Genomic DNA, 21,111 nt, shown 5'->3' on the forward strand with positions numbered 1-21,111 from the left:
GAAAAATTTAAATTAGTAGCAGGTAATTATAACCTAATATATGTATCCTTAGTATATGAATCTTAGGGCTGGAGAAATGGCTCAGTGGTTAAGAACACAGACTGCTCTTCCAGAGGTCCTGAGTTCAATTCCCAGCAACCACATGGTGGCTCACAACCATCTGTAATGGGATCTGATACCCTCTTCTGGTGTGTCTGAAGAGAGCAATGGTGTACTTGTATACATAAAAATGAATCTTAAGGCCTGGTAAAAAGTCATATAAATATGGTATAGAATAGTACAATAAAAGGAAATATAAAGATGTAGTAATCTATGGGAGACAGACAGAAGACAGGGAGACACAGAGAGCAAGACACAGGGAAGGTAAGAACAAAGGAAGGAGAGGAGGAAAACAGGTAACTAAGTAACTGGTTATCTAATCTAGGGTAGCTCTCCACCCCAAGGATGGTAAGTTACATTAACAATTTGACTGCATTTTTAAAGTACCCTATCTAACATCCCTACAGCAAACTAAAACGCGGAGAGTTTAGATTGTCAACAGCTAAGCAAACCTATACAGGAACAGCTGTAAAAGGAATAAGGAATTTTTATACAGGACACCCCCAATGAACCAAGAATCATCAATGTACCATAGTAATGTATTTATAGGTAAATATAACCCTATAAATAAAAGACCATGAAGGGTCACCAACAACTTCATTTGTCTGTTACGAAGTTCTCTGCAAGCTAGCAATGCGGACACTATCACCATAGTGAACACTTCAGCCTTGCCTTCAGGGCCCAGGTCGTTTAACACTCATCGAAAACATGATCTTCTTACATTACTGAGGCTTAGAAAACATAGATATGCAATTCAGGAATTAGAATCTATACCCATTCTGCATAGTAAAGTGTAATGGACTGGCTTACCTTTTAAACATTTTTAAAACTTAGATTTATTTATTCACCCGTTTGGGTGGGGCACACACCTACCATTACAAATGAACTCCGGGGAGAGGACAGGCGTGTGAGCTCAGGTGAGAGGACAGGCGTGTGAGTCGCTTCTCTTTTACCTGTGGGTCTGAGGGTCTGAACTCAGGTCATTAGCTTTGGTGGCAAGTGCCTCTGCCTGCTAAGAAATAAAGCCTAGCTTACCTTTTTCTAGATATTCTTCCAACCCCCGACGCCGGGCATCTAACTGTTGTTCTGATAATGAGAATGGCCATTTTCCTGGAAGTCGAGGAAATGTAAAGTTGGCAAACTCTCTCTTCAGGTTTTGGTGCAGTATGGCAAACTCCCGGTACCGCTTAGAGCACAGCTGTCTCCCGGCCATGTAAACATTGTATACCTGGTGAGACAGAGGAACACAGAACTCACAGTCATCTAAAGCTAGGTGTATTTCTATGCACTACACAAATAATGTTCACAGCCATTTAAATAAACATGGGAAAAGTTCTATGTACAAGAGAGCTACTCCTTTTGAGGAGATATAATGTTATTTTTACCCGTTTCTTTAACATCTAAATACCTTCAAAGGCAACTACCAGGTTTTAAGGGTGAATTAATCTTCAGAAGGGCAGAAGTTTCTCAAAACCACTGCAATGAATGCAATGAGTGAATAAGCAAGCTAATAAGAAAAGAACGCCTAGGCTTTATTATAGAACAGCATGACTTGACTGACAGATGTATATCTCACACTAGCTAGCTCCATAGTCATTTCAAAGGTAGTTAGAGGACAACTTGTGGGAGTCAGCTCTCTCCATTATGTGAGTCCCAGGAAAAGTCAGGTTTTCCGGCTAGGTGGCGTGCTTGGCCATCTCATCAACCCTACAGTCATCTTGTTTTATTTCTTCTCTCATTTGGGTTCTTTCCAAATTTAGTCAGCAACGTGAACAATGCTGCTATAGACATTTGTATACATGTCTCCTGTTGTCCATACAGAGATGAGACCTGGACTGAGGACTTAAAGATACATTTTAGCCTCATGAAACAATGTCTAGCCAAGCTGTAAGATTTGTAACAACTTATGCTCCTTTCTGTAGCATTTAAGAAAAAAATCTTTTTAGGGGCTGGGGAGGAAGTACAGTCCTAGCCTGCAGGAATCCTGAGTTTGATCCCCAGCACGACATACACAGGCATGGTGGGGCATACCCATAACCCCAGCACCTGGGAGTCATCCTCGGGGCCATCTTCAGCTGTACAGCAAATTCAGAACAGCCTGGGATATGTGAAAAGAAATGTATTTCTACCAATAGAATGAGTGTGAAAAGACTTCTGAATAGTCCTAGTTTATTTTTTCCAAGTTACTAGTCAGGACAGTTGACCCCTGATCAACATGTCACACAAACAGATAACTTACTAAGACCCCAACCTTTCCTTTTTAGATCACCTCCAAGACCCCGTATTAATATCAACATCACAATCTAAAACACTCAGTCAGCTGGGCCTGGTGGCTTATGCATCCAATCTCTAAGTCTGATACCACGCTCCTCTACAGAGTGAGTGAGTTCCAGGACACCCAGGGCTACACAGAGAAACTGTGTCCCAGGAATAAAAAATAAAAATTTAAAAAGTACTAGTCCTTAAAAGTTCAGTCCCTTTAAAATAGCCAACATCTCTTTTAACATTCAAAGCTTCTCTATAATGAAAATTTTCTTTCCTATTATTTATTGTCCAAGTATCCCTTTTTGTTTTTTTCTTTTAGTTTTTCTGAGACAGGGTTTCTCTGTGTAGCCCTGGCTGTCCTGAAATTTACTCTGTAGACCAGGCTGGCCCTGTTCTGCCTGCCTCTGCCTTCCTTCCGAGTGCTAGGACTAAAGATGTGCTCCACCAGGCCCAGCTACTTTTTTTGTGAAATACCAATTGTTGCGGTTCACCTACTGTTACATTAAATTTGTGTGCATTTTTCATGAATTTGTTGGGTTCTAGTAGTTGTTTATTTTGAGAGGTTTTTTGTTTGTTTCACTATGTTGCCCAGTTGACCTCAAACTCCTGAGCTCAAGTGATTTTCCTGCTAGAGCCAAAGGAACAAGTCACTACTTCCAGATCTATGTGATTTTCCTACTGGGATTTTTGTTTGCTTGTTTTTGAGACAAGGTCTCAATGTGTAATACAGGCTAGCCTCAAACTTAAGATCCTCTAGCCTATGCCTCCCAATGCAATGTATAACAGGCGTGTGGCACCATGCCCCATCTTTTGTTGTTGTGGTTGACATACATGTTCACAGTGTGAATATCTTCTCCCATTTTCACTGTTTTTACTTTATTTAAGGATCTTTTGAATACTTAATTTTATTCTTTAATTATTTGTTTTTCAAGAGTCTGTCTTATGACAGTCTCATATAGAACTCACTGTGTAGCTGCAGCTAGCCTTCAACTCCAGATTCTCCCGTTTCCACCTCTCTAGGGCTGAGCCACCATACATACCTGGCTCAGATTACAACCCTTTCTTCCATGCTAACAATTCCACCAAGCACTGCAAAAAGCTCTGAATTTTAAGAGTGTAATTTATCACTCTTCTTCATAAAGAATACATTTGTGTCCAAAGGAGATATTTTTTTTTTTCTACCCATGGATTCAAAGCATAAGTAGAGTGTGGTAATGCATGCAGTCAAGAAGTGGAGGCAGGAGAATCACTGTAAACAAGTAAGGCCAGTGTGGTCTACACATAAACTCTGTCTCAATAAAACCAGAGAAAGATCAAAAAACTACTTGCCAATAGTTACTACTGAGAATTGTAATTTTTTCTGTAATATGGAATTCCACTGACATTTTTTTCTCATTTTTTTTTACACTTGTTTCTTTTGAAGTCAATAATATTTAAATTAATTTTTAATTATTTTCTCTAAATACTACATAATGCTTTATAGGACACCTAAGCTGGATGTCCTCAAGTGGTCTACAGTCAACCTCTTACTATAAATAATAGAAAACTGGACACAAAACAGAAAACAACTCTTGCAGACATGAGACAACAGGCAGCTAGTAACTGTGATCCCTAAGACAAGGAAAACAGTAAGATGAGCCCTTCAGCTCCTTGGCTCTCTGCCCAGGTAACTTCTAAAGCATGGCTCAGGGAGGCCACATGAACCAAGTAGGTCAAAGCAGCTAGATTTGTGGGGCTCAGCACACAAGAGGGTGCTAAACACAAGCAGGCTCCAGGTCACCTTCAATTCTGACTAAACAGCAATCCAAGGAAAGAACTCTCACCAGGGGGTAAGGTAAATAAATGAACAACTCCCAGAGTTCACACTGGGTTTAGAACAATTCAACTTTCCTCCAACCAAGAAAAAACAAAAAACCAGACTTCCCTGAATTTTGTGGCTTTTAGAAGAGAACACAAAGGGCCTGCTCTAGGAAAGAGACTAGGAGGAGGGTGGTGGTGGTGGTGGTGGTGGTGGTGGTGGTGGTGGTGGTGGTGCACGCCTTTAATCCTAGCACTCAGAAGGCTGAGGCAGGCGGATCTCTGTGAATTTGAGGGCACCCTGGCTGAAATAGTGAGTTCCTGGACAACCAGAACTACATCATAAGCCTCTGTCTAACACACACACACCTCAAAACCCACACAGTGGAAATTCTCCTGAGATGTCTTCTGACTTCCATACACACCCACAATCAACAAACAAATACACAGTAAGCAAGCAAATATAAATACATGCAACCAAAAAAATGAGAATGTGTCTGTGTGTAGACACCCAGGAAGCAATGGAAGAACACTGAGAAGCCCTGAGCTCCTTCCCAGCTGCCACTCTCAACAGCAACAGCAGCCACTCCAGAGGAACTGAAGCCTACCACCAATAAGGTAAGGAGAGCTACAGCAAAACCTAAGCCAAGTTTACAATTTACCCAGTCCCCCAACAGAAAAGGCCTGGGCACTTCCAGTGCTCACAGTTTTCCCACACATGATGTTTTGGAGTCAAATACTACAAAGCAACAACAAAGCCGAGCATCCTTTCCCCTTCCAAATACTATGAGGGGTACTGCATCTACGTGAGGACACAGATGCTGTGGTGGTCTGAAGGAGAATGGTCCTCACAGGGCCATATATTTGAATGCTTTGTCAGCTCCTTCCTCAGCACCATGTCTGCCCACAGGCCACCATGCCTCCCACCATGATGAAAATGGACTAAACCTATGAAAACATGCAAAGAGCCGCTGTCAAAGAAAAGGGTGTGAAACGGGTGTGAACAGATGAGGAACGCTAGCAAACATGAAAACCAGGTGCAAACTTCAAATGAAAATGGCACAAATAAAAAGCAGGATGTGAGAAAAGAGAATTCCTCTGTCAGCTTTATCAGTGATGACAAAGAATGAGGAAACGTAAAAACAGACCAGCTAACACCATCTACACAGAAACAAGAGAGAAAACAGGATAGAACAAGAGAAGAGAAAACAGGAGAGATAGGCCATGTAAAAGCTTCAGCCCAATACCTGTCTAACAAACAAGAAACTGGACTCTTGGGAAGACAAGAGAAGGCAAGGGAAATAGCTCAACAGTTAAGAGCACTGGCTGATATTCCAGAGGACCCAGGTATAGTTTTCATTGGTCACATGGTGATTTACAATTCTCTGTAACTCCAGTTCCAAGGGATTCTACACCCTCCTATGGTCTCCAGAAACAACTGGCATGCATGTGATGCACACACATATATGCAGGCAAAACACCCATACACATAAATCTTTTAAAAATCTTTTTAAAGAATGCTAAGAAAAAAATAATTGAAAACTGGAGAAATACAAATACACTGGCTGAAATTTTTCTAAAACTAACAAAAGATACTAAATCAGCTTCCCTAAACAAAATAAAAACTGAGAAAACCCTCTCTTAAGACTTATATAAATCAAAGATAAAGAAAAAAAACTTTGAAGACAGCCAGAGGGGGTTAAAATAATATATCAAAAAATAAAATGAGCAAACCTCATCACAAACTATGTAAACCAGACTACAATGTGTATGTGATTTGTTTGTGTGTGTGCGCGCATGTGTGTGTGCATACTCACACACATGTGCAGCCATATGCATGTAGGTTCAGAAGACAACATTCAGGATTTGGGTCTCTCCTTCTACCCTGTAGATACGGTGTATGGTACTCAGGCTGTCAGGCTTGGTAACGGGCACATTTTTACCCCTTGAGCCAATCTCACCAGCCCATGGCATGGCATCCTTATAATTAAGAAAAACATTAAACCACAGTTCTGTGTCCTATAAAAGTATCTTTCAGCTGGGAGTGGCAGTGCACACCTTTAATCTTAGCACACTTGGAAGCAGAGACAGGCAGATCTCTATGAGTTTGAGGCCAGCCACTGGCTTGGAACTTACTATGTAGTTGGTCCCAAACTCAAATTCACTTGTGTTATCTCCCAAGTGTTAGCAATCAAAACTTTCCTTACTTTTTTTTTTCTTTTTTTGAGACAGAGTCTCACACTATAGCCCAGGCTGGCCTAGAATTCCCTAAGTAGTCTATGCTGATCTTAAATTTACAATAGTTGTCCTGCCTCTGCCTTCCACATGCTAGGCACTCTGGCTCTCAAACCTTCCCACCAGGAACCAGAGCTTCAGTTCAGCTCTAGCAGCTGGAGACTCTGGCCCTGGGGGTCTCTGGATTGGTCCCTACTATCAGATCCACTAAGAACAGTGGTGCACTCCTGTAATCCCAACACTCAGGAGCTTCAGGCAAGAGGGTCAGAGTCCAAAGTCATCCTTTGAGGCCAGCCTGCGATACACAAGCTGTTGTTCTTAAACTTTTCAGACCAACAAAAACTGAAGAGGACACACTGTCTATAACAAATTTGCATCCAAGAAATGATAACTAAAGCTCTTTGGGCTGAGGGAATCTGATACCAGATGAAAACTAGATTTACACAAAGTAATGAACCACACCAGAAACAGTATGAGGTTAAATTGACCTTTTGTTTTTCTTTTTCTTATTATTTTCAGTCTCTTTAGAAGTAATTGGGAAGAGCCAGGGACAGCGGTGCACTTGGGAGGTAGAAGTCAGCGAATCTCTGTGAGTTTGAGGCCAGCCTGTTCTACACAGTGAGTTCCAGGACAGCCAGAGCTATATAATGAGACTTTGTCTAGAAAAATAAACAACAACAAAAAGGTAATTGGCTTTGGGCCAGTAAAATGACTCAGCAGGTAAAAAGCACTTGCTGAGTCAGCCTGGCAGCCTGAGTTTGACCTCACAGCCCACAGGGCCTCCACAAGCACAAGTTCACAAGCAGTGTGAACTGTTCCCTCCTCCATGCACACACACACACTAATATTAATAATAATTAATAACATAGTTTCTAAAAAATTGGAGTCTGGCTCAGTGCACACACCTAAGCTGAGAATCAAGTAGTCAGGGCTAGAGGTAGCTCAGTGATAACCTCGTTTGCACAGGCTCTGAGTTTGACCCCAGGCAACCTCCCCAAAAGGTATCATTTAAGCAAAGTTAACAGTGTAACAGAATTATAACATAAAAGCAAATGAATAATAACAATAATACAAAAGATGGAGGTATGACAAACACAAAAATATTTGAAAGTAGATGTTTATAAATTAAGATATTTACTGTATTCAGAACAAATACTAAGAAAATAAAACAATAAATTACACCTAGTAAAGCAACAGTAGAGGCAATTATTCTATTAAGCCAAAAGGAGGCAGAAGTGTTAAAAAAAAAAAAAAAAAAAAAAAAAAAGAATAAAAGTTGACGAGTCCTACAAGGCTGAAAAGATCAAGAAAAAGAAGAGGAAGAGGAGGAGAAAAAGGAAGAGGAAGACAAAGATGAAGATGAATGAATAAGCTTGTTCTAGTGCAGTTTTTTCTTGTCTATAAAGCATTTAGCACCACCCCCATACATAACTCACTCCTTTTAAAGACAAAAATTGAAATGAAAAAAAAAAACAGAATAAAGATAGACTAGACGTAGAGAACAAATGAGTAAGATGACAGAGTAACTGATTAGAGAAATAATTACACTCGGTGATTTAATACTTTAAAGACTAACATTACCAGGTTACATGAAGAAACCCAGTTAGAAGCTATCTATAAGAAACATACTTTAAAGCCTGATATGTTGGCACACACCTTTAATCCCAGCACTCAGAGGGGCAGACAGATCTCTGTGAGTCCAGCTTGGTCTACTTAGTATGTTCCAGGACATCCAGAGTTACATAGTGAAACTTTTTTCAGAAAAAAGAAAGAAAGAAAAAGAAAAGAAAGGAAGAGAGGAGGAGGAAAGAAAGTAAAAGAAAGAAGGAACTCCCTCCCCCCGGACATACTTCTTTAATTATATAGACAGCACAAAAGAAAGAGCATAGTAAAAATAATGAAAACAATAATAAAGTTGAAGTAGCCAGAAAAGCATTTTAGAACAAACAGCACTGCCTGGAATAAAGATTTTATAATGTTAAAGAAGTCAGTCCATCAATAACAGCTTTTTATACATAAAGAAAAACGTATAAAACTCAACATTATGCTTCAGGTATTATATAAACTCGCTGTAAATCAATGTTCCTACTGATAAAAACTCTGAGCAAAATACACACAAACAAACGTGAGTATTTTGAACAGTGTTCTACAAAGCTCTCAAACTGCAGAGGAGAGTCAAAACATCAGGCAGAGAGCTGCACAGGCTTCCACTTATTATCAACCTGACACAAGCTACAGACATTTGAATAAAGGGACTCTACATTGAGAAAATGGCCCCAGTAGAATGGCCTGTAGACAATCCTATGGGGAATTTTCTTTTCTTTTTAAAAATGACTTATTTCTTTTTATTCTATGTGCATTGATTGGTGTTTTGTCTGCAAGTTCTGTCTGCATGTGAGGGTCTCGGGTCCCCTGTACTTGGAGTTACAAACAGTGTGAACTGCTATGTGAGCGTCAGAAGTTGAATCCAGATCCTCTGGTTTCACTGAGCCATCTCTCCAGCTCTGGGCATCTTCTTGATTAATGATTAGTGTGGGTGCCACCAGCCTTGGGCAAGTAGTCTAGGACCTCTGCTTCAGTTCCTGCCTCCAGATTCCTGCCTTAAGTTCCTGACCTGATTTCTCTGGGTGATAGACTACATGGTGTAAGTCCTTTCCTGGACTAGTTGCTTTTGGTTATGGTGTTTATCACAGAAATTGGTGCCAGGTCATAGGGAATTACTGTGACAGATTTGACCATGTTTTGGGAGGCATTGTGGAAGGACTTTGAAACTTTGGGACAGAAAAGCCACTGAAATGTTCAGAGTTTAATGAGCAATGCTTTCAGTGCACACATTGAAGGACTGGCTTGTGAGGAACATTTAAGAGTCTGTAATAGAGCTTTAAGAATCTGTGGTTCTGGTCAGCTATGGCTGAGGAATTGGCAGTGATTGGCAAGAAACCAGAACTACAAAGCAAAATGTTACTTTGACAGGACAATCAATATGCTCAGCTGGGACTCAACAAGCACCTGTGATTTATAAGAAAACTGCAGAGGCAAAACTCTGTGAGTTCAAGGCCAACTTGGTTTACATAATGAGTTCGAGGACAGCCAGGTCTGTGTAGAGAGACTCTATCTCAAAAGAACAGCAACAAAAGCTGTGTTTCAGGGTAGGCCAAGGCTACACCTCACACCGGCAGTTTTGAAAGCATCCGGCAGTTTTGAAAGCATGAAGGAGCTATGGAAAGCATAGCTTGGCACTGTGTGAAGAACAGTCTCTGAAGGGTGACTGAGAGAGACCACTGGTAAAGATGAAGCCTCAGGTCTAGTAGAAACCCCAGGATTAAAGGGGTCAGAGAGAAGCTCAGGCTTGGTCAGAGTCCCTGAAGAAAGCCCAGAAGAGGCTATTATTAAGGTTTCAATCCAGCTGCAGTGGAAACCCCAACATTCTGGAGATAGCAGCACCATGGAATGATGCCAAAGACAGACACTGCTGTAGAGTGGAGCTGGCCTGACCCTAGAGAGGAGCTGTGTGTGCTGTGGAGGGCAGAGCCATGGAGGAGCTGCTGAGACCCTCTGGAGGCCAGAGAGTTGTGAGTGGGTCCCAGACGGCTAGCATTGAACCTTTTACACCAATCAACTTTGGTTTTGATTTGATTTGATTATAACTGGGCCCTTTGTTTTGTTTTGTTTGTTTGTTTTTGTTTTTTGAGACAAGGTTTCTCTGTGTAAGCCTGGCTGTCCTGAAACTCACTTTGTAGACCAGGCTGGCCTCGAACTCAGAAATCTGCCTGCCTCTGCCTCCCAAGTGCTGGGACTAAAGGCGTGAGGCACCACTGCCCGTCAGTTCTTCCATCTTTAAGTAAGAAAGTATGTAACCTATTTTTGACTTTACAGAAGGGTAGAGTTAGAAATTTTAGGGGAATTTTGGATATTTTAGAGAGACTATGAATATTTCAGAAAAACTGGATGTTTTAAAGAAAATGAAATTTTAAAGACTGTGGAGCTTTTAAAAGTTGCAAATGTTTTAGATTGTGATACTGATATTAACATGAGATCTTCAAGATGATCAATAAAAGAAAGGTGAAGCCCGGCAGTGGGCAGTGGTGATGCATGCCTTTAATCCCAGCACTCAGGAGGCAGAGGCAGGTGGATCTCTGTGAGTTCAAAGCCAGCCTGATCTACAGATCGAGTTCTAAGACAGTTATGGCTACACAGAGAAACACTGGCTCAAATAAACAACAAAACGGAGGAGGAAGAAAAGGAGGAGGGTAGGTATAGTCTTAGTAAATGATATGTTTGTGTATCAAATTAACATGGGGTCAACTATCCTCGCTAGTTTATTATAAAATCAACACAAACCTAGACATGTCTTGGAAGAGGGAATCTTGAGAAAATGCCTCTGTAAAATTGGCCTTATGCAAGTCTGTGGGCATTTTCCTGATTAATGATTGATATGGGAAAACCTAGCTCGATGTGGATGGTGTCAGCCCTGAGCAGGTGGCTCTGAGTTGAGTAAGAAAATAGGCTGGGCAAGCCATTAGGCACTCTCCTATGTTCCTGCTTTTGAGTCCCTGAGTTCTTCAGTCACGGATTGTGACCTAAAGGTTGGTTGTAAACTGAAATAAGCCCTTGCCTCACCAAGTTCCTTCTGGTCATGGTGTTTTATCAGAGCAACAGAGACCCTAACACACAGAGTTAACTATTTTTAGGGACTTTTCACTGCAGCGACTATCAGTAACCAAGAATCACAACTTGAGCAATTACAATTCTGAGAGAAGCTGAATAGATGGCATGTACCTACAATCCCAACTGTTTGAGAGGCTGAGGCAGGAGGATCACTTGAGCCAAGAGTTTGGAGCTAGCACAGGACTACATATTGACAACCACCACCACCACCACCACCACCACCACCCCCCCCGCCCCAACCTCTTAACAACAAAAACCTCCAAAAGAAAAATCTAACATCTCCTTGGCTTAAATGGGAAAAGAAACATAAGCAACTGTGGGTGCCATAGGAACAGGTAATAAAGATGCCTGGAGGAAGAGCTGGAGATGAGGATCTATTCTTTGAATAAACACACATGTAATTTGGACTAATCTCTATTTGAATGCTGTGTACAGACACAAAAAAGTACAGCTGGGGCTGAGGATGACTCAATGGGCAAAGCTGGTGAGTCAAACCCTGTCAGATACAAGGTTGAGAAAGATATTTTGTGACATGTATATGGTTAACCTAACTAAAATTTATTCTACCAGGCATGGTGATACACACTTGAATCCCAACATTTTGAGAAACAGAGACAAGAAGATCAGGAGTTGTTCTTGCTTTGAAGTAAGCTTGAGGCCAGTTTGGGCTACATGAAACCATCTCAAAACACAGCAGAAGGGGCTTGGTGGATAAAGTGCTTGCTGTGCAGACATGAGGACCAGAGTTCGGATCCCAACCTGTAATACTAGTCCCTCAAAGGTTGAAGGAGAGGATCCCTAAGGCAAGTCTGCTAACTACACACACTAAATTGGAGAGTTCTGGGTTCTAGAAGTCTCAATATGTAAGACAGAGCATGATCCAGGAAGACATCAATGTCAACCTCTGGCCTCTACACATGCAAACACACCTACCAGCCCACAGACATGCAAACATGCATCCATACACCCACCCAGACATGAAATATATATACATGATACACATGTAACACACACATATACATATACCATGCAAACATACACACATGCATAAAGGTACACACACACACACACACAAATACAACCAATGCTGAGAGAAGTAAACTGAGATTAAAGATAATACAAATAAAACAAAATCATCAGTACTCTTCAGAAGAAAATTTTAGAACCCAGAGTCTACACAATGTAACAGCCACAATATCCAGGATACAACCAAAAATTAATATGAAGAAGTTACGATATGGGTCATTCTCAAGGGAAAGCCACTCAGTTGAAGACAACTCCAAAATGATGTAAGAATTGAAATTTCCAGATATAAACAGTTGACAGACAGAAACAAGTCCAGAAAAAGAATCACTTATATATCAGCTGGTTCTCAACAATAATGCTGAGATATTTCAATGGGGGAAACCATATTTTCTTCCAAATAAGTTGCTAAAATAACTGGCTATCTACTTTTAAAAAAATAGATAAAAGAACCTTGGTGCTGTGAGCAAAATGGCTGATAAGTGGAGCCCAAAATATTTCTCTCCACAACAAAGTACCAAATCAAAGAAAAACCAGGAATTTTAGTGGAGTGTTTGAAGCACAGCTACTACCTCCCGCTGAGGCTAAACAGTTAAACCACATCTCCAAAAATAATAAATAAATGAATAAATAAAATGAATAAAGGGAACTAAAATGAATAAAAGGAACTACAGTCCTTATCCTCTTCTCTCTCAAGATCAACCCTGAGCCAAGAGGGTCTCTATATGGTAAGAAAAAGATAAATAAGAGGTCATGGCTACCTGAAACATTTGCTGTTAAACAGATTGCAACCAGCATAGGCCCAGGGCCCAGTTTGGGGAGCAGCCCAATTACTATTATCACTGTCCATTAGACTCTAACTACATTGTGGTCATCCATCCCTACCCAGTTCCTACTCTCCTCCTGAGACATCTACACCTGGGCCTTATAAAGCAGCAAAGTACCTGCCCCTAGGCAGCTCGATGGATCCTGACCTGTGAACCTCTACATGGCTTCATTCACCTTGCCATAAGCCCTGGCTACCCATTTTCCCTCTCCACCAGGAAGCAGATACGCAAGTCAGCCATAAAGGCCTGCAAAGTTACCCATGTAGCCCTCAGACACAGAAAGGTGCCCCATCTGGGCCCACTGGTGCCCTGTGTGGCACTAGACACTGGTATACTTTCTACTCTACTACATGCCATGCTGTGGATATGCATACTTATCTAAACTCATCAACATGGCCCTACACTGACACTACCCTTAAAAATGTGATGACAGCACACCTCTGTTGCTGCACCAGCTCTACCTCACCTATATTCTACAGGCCCTCCATGGTAAAGCTACCTCCATGCAACCGCTGAAAATAACAGGCGCTCTCTATTCCTAAACCAACCTGCCCAAAAGAGCTACATTCTGGCTGGTACTATAATCATACAACTTATGCAACACTAAAACATTCAGACATTGATTATAAAGTACAGACACTACATTAAAGCACTCACCCCTAACCAATGCCAATGAACCCAAGTGACAGTGTGGGATACACTGCAGGAAAAATCTTCCACTTCTTAATGAAAACCACCCTGGGAAACTGATACAGAGAGGGCTGATAAGATGGTTCTGTGGGTAAAAAGCACTGGCCAAATGAACTTTGTAAGTTTGATTCCTAATCCTGTGGGGCTGGAGGGGAGAGAATGAACTTCAGGGGATCTGACACCTTCTTATAGCCTCTTTGGGCACCAGTGATCCATGTAGCATAGATACATCCATATAGGCTAAACACTCATGCACATAAAATTAAAAAAAAAAAAAAAAGAAAGGAAGGAAGGAAGGAAGGGAAAAAGGAAAGAGAAAGAAGGAAAAACCTATTCAATGAAGAGCTGATGAAAAAATTTCAATTCTTGGAGAAGATAATTCAGGTTGTCAGATTTAAGCAATATAAGATCTTCTCAGAGGCATCTTATAGTCAAATGTCAAAAGAATAAGACAAAAAGAAGAATCCTAGAAACGAGCCAGGTGTGGTAAAGTTTGTCTATTAGCCTCCTATGGAGGGAGAAGGGCAGGGAATTCAGCATCATTCTCAGTCACACAGTGAGTCTGAGACCAGCCTGAGCTACATAAAATCCTGCCTCAAAAAGGAAAAAACACAGGCTGGGTAGTGATGGCTCACACCTTTAATTCCAGCACTCAGGAGGATCATCTGAGTTCGAGGCCAGCCTGGTTTACAGATCGAGTTTCAGGACAGCCAGGGCTACACAGAGAAACCCTTTTGTTTGGTTGAGTTTTTTGTTTGTTTGTTTGTTTGTTGTTTTTTTGTTTTTCAAGAGAGGGTTTCTCTGTGTAGTCCTGGCTGTCCTGGAACTCACTCTGTAGACCAGGCTGGCCTCGAACTCAGAAATCCGCCTGCCTCTGCCTCCCAAGTGCTAGTTAAAGGCGTGTGCCACCACTGCCTGGCTTGGTTTTTTTTTTTTAAGATTTATTTATTTTTTTTTATTTATATGAGTACACTGCAGCTGTCTTCAGACACACACTAGAAGAGTGCTTCGAATCACATTACAGATGGTTGTGAGCCACCATGTGGTTGCTGGGAATTTGAACTCAAGACCTCTGGCAGAGTAGTCAGTGGTCTTAACCACTGAGCCATCTCTCCAGCCTGAGAAACCCTGTCTTAAAACACACAAGCGTGCACACACACAAAGACGCACAGCTCTGCTTCCAACTGCTGAGGTAATGTAGGTCCCGTGCTCTTGCTACCATGCCTTCCCTGTCATGACGAGCTGCACCATCTTTGACACTGTAAGACAATGATGAGAAGAACCACTTGGGAGGCAGAGGCAGGCGGATTTCTGAGTTCAAGGCCAGTCTGGTCTACAGAGTGAGTTCCAGGACAGCCAGGGCTACACAGAGAAACCCTGTCCTGAAAAACCAAAAAAAAAAAAAAAAAAAAAAGAAAAAAAAAAGAAAAAAAAAAAAAGAAAGAAAAAGGAAGTCAAATCTTGTATGAGAAAATCGTTACACTGGGGCTGGAGATGGCTCAGTAATGGGATCTGATGTCCTCTTCTGGTGTGTATGAAGACAACTACAGTCTACTCATATAAATAACAACAAATAAATAAATTCTTTTTAAAAAAAGGAAAGAAAATCATTATACTAACATCAGATTCTCAGTAGAAACTTTATAAGCCAGAGGAGAAATGGATATTACATTTAAAGTCATGAAAGAAACAACTGCCAACTTAATATACCCAATAAATCTTTCCATCAAAAAGAAAAAAAAAAAAAAAGAAGAAAAAAATGAAATCTTTTCAAGAGAAGTAAAAAACTGAAGAAGTTCATCAACACCATGTCCTCTACTAGGAAAAAACTCAAACTATAATGCTCATCATGAAAACACAAAGCTCACTAGTAGAATACATACACAAAAGGGGAAGGGAAAACAATTAAACTTTATTAATACAAAAAAAAAAAAATCAAACCACAAAAAAGGTTATTCAGATGGCTCAGCAATTAAGAGCACTGGCTGTTCTTCCAGAGGACCTGAGTTCAATTCCCAGAAACCACATGGTGCCTTATAACCATCTATAATGGGATCTGATGCCCTCCTTTGGTGTGTCCAAGGAGAATGACAGTATACTCACATACATAAATAAATGTTAAAAAATAAACAAAAAATATACAAAATTACTAGAAAAAAATTGTATGACAAGAACATGTTTTTACTCACTGGTAATCTTGAAAGTGACCAGATTAAATTCCCCTCCTTAAAAGATATAGACTGAATAGACAGGACAAATACCAAGCTACCTGTAGGAAACTCACTTTACTAAGTAAAGACAAAGACCAAAAGTAATGGATGGAAAAAATGTAAATCAGGCAAACAAAAGCTAAAAGCAAGCAATAGTAGCTAAAATAGGTTTTGAATAAAAAAACAACAAAAAATATATAATGAAATAAAAGTTATCAATATAAAAGGAACAAATTCAACAAAAAGAAATAAGGATTGCAAATATATGTATACCCCCAAAACATCCAATTATATACAGCAAACATTATTATAACCAAAGGGAGAGACTAATACAATAAATAGTTAGAAACTTGACATGACACCTTCATCACTGGGTAATCACCCAAACCCCTCCAAAATAACAACAAAAAAGTCACGGCAGACCTATTCTAAGGACTAAAAGCACCCAAAAAACATTTATACAACACTTTATCTGAGAGTTGCAGAATACACATGTGCTTCATCATCAAATAGAATCCCATGGAACTGACTACATGTTAGGGTATAAATCAAGTTTCAACAAAGTCAAAGGTTATAATCATAACCTGTGTCTTTTCTAATCTCTCTGTCTGTTTCTCTGTCTCTGTATCTCTCAATCTCTCTCTCTTTCCCACACACACGCGCACACACACATATGCACACTCACAAGAAATCAAAAACCAGTACAAAAAAAAACAGTACTTTGTAAGTATAATTGAGGGTGGGGGGGGTGTTATTTTGTTTTAGTTTTTTTGTCTTTGGGTTTTGTTGTTGTTTTTGTTGAGACAGGCTTTCTCTGTGTAGCCTTAGCTATCCTAAAACTCAGGCTGTAGACCAGGCTGGCCTTGAGCTCCAAGATTCACCTATCTCTGCCTCCCAAGTGCTGGGATTAAAGTACATGCCACCACTGCCCAGCTATTTAAAAGGACACAAGTTATTAAATCTCAGTGGGGCATGAAATGTCTCTTGTGGGAAGCGGCTCTGCTCTCGCCATTACAAGGTGGCGCTTGGCATAGGCATTGCTTGAGAGAAAAGACAACTCCATATATGGAGTTGTATGCGCTGAGAGGTGTGGTTACCTGATCACCCCACCTCGAATCATTGAGAATGGCCAATCACCAGTGACTTCGTGGCAGTTGCTGATAGGATCAAGGCAATGCTTATAAGGGGCTGCAGGAGCTGGGGAGAAAGACAAGAGAAGAGAAAAAAGAGAAGAAGCTCGCTGTACAGGGCTAGCTGAATAAACCGGTTGCCATTGCCTTATTCCGCAGGTGGGACGTGGGTAGCGACAAGTGGAACCACCAAAACCTCTCAGGACATGTTAAGAACTTCTTGTGGCTTCAGGACAGTCGACTGGGTAAGTTCCCAGGTAAGTGGGACAAGTTAGGTTCTCGGGTAGGAGACAAAATAAGTTCCCAGGTAAGTGGGACAAGTTAGGTTCTCAGGTAGGAGACAAGATAAGTTCCCAGTATTGGGACCAGTTGAAAGTGACAGTTGAAAGTGACTGTTGAGCCCGGCGGTGGTGGCGCACGCCTTCAATCCCAGCACTTGGGAGGCAGAGGCAGGCAGATTTCTGAGTTCGAGGCCAGTCTGGTCTACAGAGTGAGTTCCAGGACAGCCAGGGCTACACAGAGAAACCCTGTCTCGAAAAACAAAAAAAAAAAAAAAAAGAAAGCGACAGTTGAAAGTGAAAGTAGGTTCCCCGTTACTGGGACAAGCCAAGCTCTCAGAAGAGACTATAAAGTTCCCAGGTAAGTGGGACAAGGATAAATTCTCGGATTAGAGACTATAAAGTTCCCGGTTTTGGGACAAGTTAAGCAGAAAAATCAAAAGGAATAGAGCTTAAGAAGGCTACTTTGGAAAAGTTCTTACAGGCCGTGGATGACGTTTCAGTTTCAGGGAAGGATCTTAAGATGGCCAAGGAACGAAGGGTCCAAGAATGATAATGTTAATTGATTTAACTTTTTAAAATGGGTGTGATTTTGAGTTGTATAGTTATATTTTTCCTCTGGACAAAAGGTCAATGTATAGGTTTTTCTGGTTACTGGCTTAAGGAAAGGCTAATTTGGGAAAAAAGGTTTTTCTATGAGTTTTTTGATGAGGTCATTGAGGTAGTAGTTATATCTTCCAGAATTATATGGATCAGATATGACAGAGGTAGGCCTCCAGAAGACTGGATTCCAGATAATCAAACAAAATAATTATCTTGATACTAAAATCCGTTTTGAGATTTGTATATTACAGAATACACAGCTTTGGTGAATGAATCTTATCACCTGCATGTTCACTGATGCCCTGGACTTCCAGCTGGATGCAGTTAACAGGCATCAGAGGCTTATCAATTTACCATTTCCCTCATCCCTCTTCTAATATCTTAACACCCATGTTCAGCTTGAAGAAGTTAATAAAGAGACGGTGCCCCAATTCCCTGAACTTGGGGACTGAGGTGGTTAATAATAGACTGTCTTTCTAGGGAAAAGTAATGGTTTTATTGGAACAGGAAAGAAGAGGTAAAATTGATTACACAGCTATAATCTATTGGTAGAAATAAGTATAATTGTTACTAAGCTGATGCAAATTCAAGGATTTCATTGGTATAATTTCTTCTATTGAAAATTTGTGGGTACAAGACTTGTGTGGGCCTGCTTAACACCTGGCCAATATTTAGATTGGAAAGCCTATTTCATAGAATATTCAGCTGAATATGTGGCTCAAAATCAGGCAGCCGGACAGCAACAATGGGATCAGGACATGCTTTTAGGACAAGGTAGATGGACCATCTTGAATATCAGAGAGAAAAAGGGTTTTTGAAAAGCAGTTGTTCTCTCTCTGGGTTGTGTCAGCAAAAAAGAATGAAAAGGCTGTTTCAGAGCTCTCGTAGGAACAAGAGAAAATTCAGGAGACATCTTGAGTTTCTCTCTTCCACAGGAGAAATCCTTAGTTCTGCTTTCTTTGTTTATTGTCTTGTCCTTGGTGCACCAATGTCCACATGTGTCAATTGTTGTTTGAATGATTGGTGGTCTATGTTTTATGGTGTTCTATGTTTCAGGTTCAAAAGAAAAGATCATTAAAACTGCTTGATCCAGCCTTTGATCTAGTTTACCTTGGTTTGAAAGGCAGTCTTAATATGCACAGCAGAGGTTGATAAGCTACCCTACACCTGTAGCTAAGAGTCGAGCTGAGCTGGAAAAACCTTTCCAGGAACTGATTGTCAGCATAAGCTGCTTTTAAAAGGCCCAGCAGCTTTTTGGCTTCTATGATAAAGAAGAGTTGTCTTTCTTAGAAAAATCTCAGTGACGAGGTGCTTTTCTCTTGAAATTACAGCTAGAAAGACAAGAAAATTTTGTTTGGTCTACATATGAAAATTTGTAGGGAAATAGAAGGACCTTTATCTAATGCAGGGCTAGCCACTGCTGTGATGCAAATGACTCTCGGTACAGGTGCAGCAAATAATAATGCCTGCTTTAAGTGTGGGCAATCGGGACACCTGAAGCATCAATGCCCACAGCTGCAGGGTAATTGGGATCAAAGAAGCCAAACTCCAGGTTTATACCCGAAGTGCAAAAAGGGAAATCATTTGGAGGCACCATCAGCTATGACCCTGTTTAGGACACGCAGGGATTTTGGTATCACAGCCGCCATCATGACACCTATTGCAGTATCAGCTACTGCTGCTACTGCAGCAGGCCAATGCGGCTACAGCCCTGGATACAGAGGCAGATTAATTCTCAATTGAGAGGCGGCATTATGCTGGTGAATCAAAGAGTGGATCTAGTCCAGGAGCAAGTAGATGTGCTCATGGAATTAGCTCAGTTGGGCTGTCAGTGGAAGTATACAGGTCTTTGTGTGACATCTGTAAGATATGAAAATGCAAGTCAAGCAGCTCATTTGTCTAGAAATTTGTCTCAGTATTTTACAGGAAATTGGATGGAAGATTTTGATGGCTTGATGCAGAAGCTGCAGCTAGCTATAGTGCACATGAATTCCACCCATGTTGATCTGTCTGTTGCTGAGGGCCTGGCCTCCTGGACCCGATCTACAATGAACCACCTAAAAGAATGGGTGGGAATTGCAGCCTTTAGCTTTTGTCTTGTTCTTGTCAGTTGCCTAGCACTATGGTCCATTCTGAAGATGCGTATGCGACAGCGCAACACTAATGCCATGATTGTTCAAGCATTTACTGCTCTTGAAGGAGGCTAGTCCCCGAAAATCTGGCTAAGCTATTTGAAGAGCTCTGAGTTGTAACATGCAGCAGGATGTAGGGTGTACCACCACAGAGGGTGCTGTACGCCCTCGACATATGTCTGACTGTGTACAGGTTTTGCCCTAGTTCCTGTCCCCTGGAAAACAGCATTGGGTTGGGTCGCCCATGGTAACCATACTGTAGATGGCAGGTGGTGAAAATGGGGTTGACAATCTCCCTTCAAATACAGGGGGTCAGACCTCTATGTCCTTCTACTTGCATAAAACAAGAAAGGGGGAGCTGTGGGAAGCGGCCCTGTTCTCGCCATTACGAGGTGGCACTTGGCATAGGCATTGCTTGAGAGAAAAGACAACTCCATATATGGAGTTGTATGTGCTGAGAGGTGTGGTTACCCGATCACCCCACCTCGCATCATTGAGAATGGCCAATCACCAGTGACTTCGTGGCAGTTGCTGATAGGATCAAGGCAATGCTTATAAGGGGCTGCAGGAGCTGGGGAGAGAGACAAAAGAGAAAAAAGAGAAGAAGCTCGCTGTACAGGGATAGCTGAATAAACCGCTTGAAGAAGAACACGGTTGCCATTGCCTTATTCCGCAGGTCGGATGTGGGTAGCGACAGTCTCTCTAAGTTATTAGTCAGGAAAGCCCCAAAGGTCCTCAAAACACAGGCTGTTGCATTGCTCTTGCTTACCCATCAAAACTAGATGATCAAACTCTACTGCTGCAGACACACATACTTTGGTTGTAGAATACAGAGAAACCAAGCTGGAACTGACTGAAAATGGTACTAACCAACAAGGAAGCTTGCATGCTACAACACTGCCATACCAGGCCAGATGTGCCCACTCGTGCACTCGAAGCATACAGAAGAGGTAGCTAGCAATCGCTTTTGAAGTGGATCTGAGGCTTGCTCCATGCTTGGTAGTACATCAATCTGGTCAATAGCCAATGATGATATAAGATCATAAATCCTAGAGGGAAACCTATGATTGTGGTCTTGCTAAATGGGCACTGTCAAATGGTTTTCTAATTAATTCTGCTTATGTACACAGATCAATGCACCCTTCAATCTTGGC

General features: G+C 41.2%; 1 protein-coding gene across 3 annotated transcripts in view; it reads right to left on the reverse strand.

Moving 5' to 3' along the window:
• The window catches only part of Snx27 (sorting nexin 27), a 97,176-nt gene that overhangs the window by 48,972 nt on the left and 27,093 nt on the right, over window positions 1-21,111 (reverse strand). For all 3 annotated transcript variants that reach the window (XM_076932852.1, XM_034499736.2, XM_034499737.2), the window contains exon 3: window positions 1,135-1,327. In XM_076932852.1, the coding sequence (XP_076788967.1) occupies window positions 1,135-1,327 (193 nt within the window). The remainder of the gene's footprint in view (window positions 1-1,134; window positions 1,328-21,111) is intronic.

This window comes from Arvicanthis niloticus, chromosome 4 (genome assembly GCF_011762505.2).
Source record: "Arvicanthis niloticus isolate mArvNil1 chromosome 4, mArvNil1.pat.X, whole genome shotgun sequence".
NCBI classification, from domain to species: Eukaryota; Metazoa; Chordata; class Mammalia; order Rodentia; family Muridae; genus Arvicanthis; species Arvicanthis niloticus.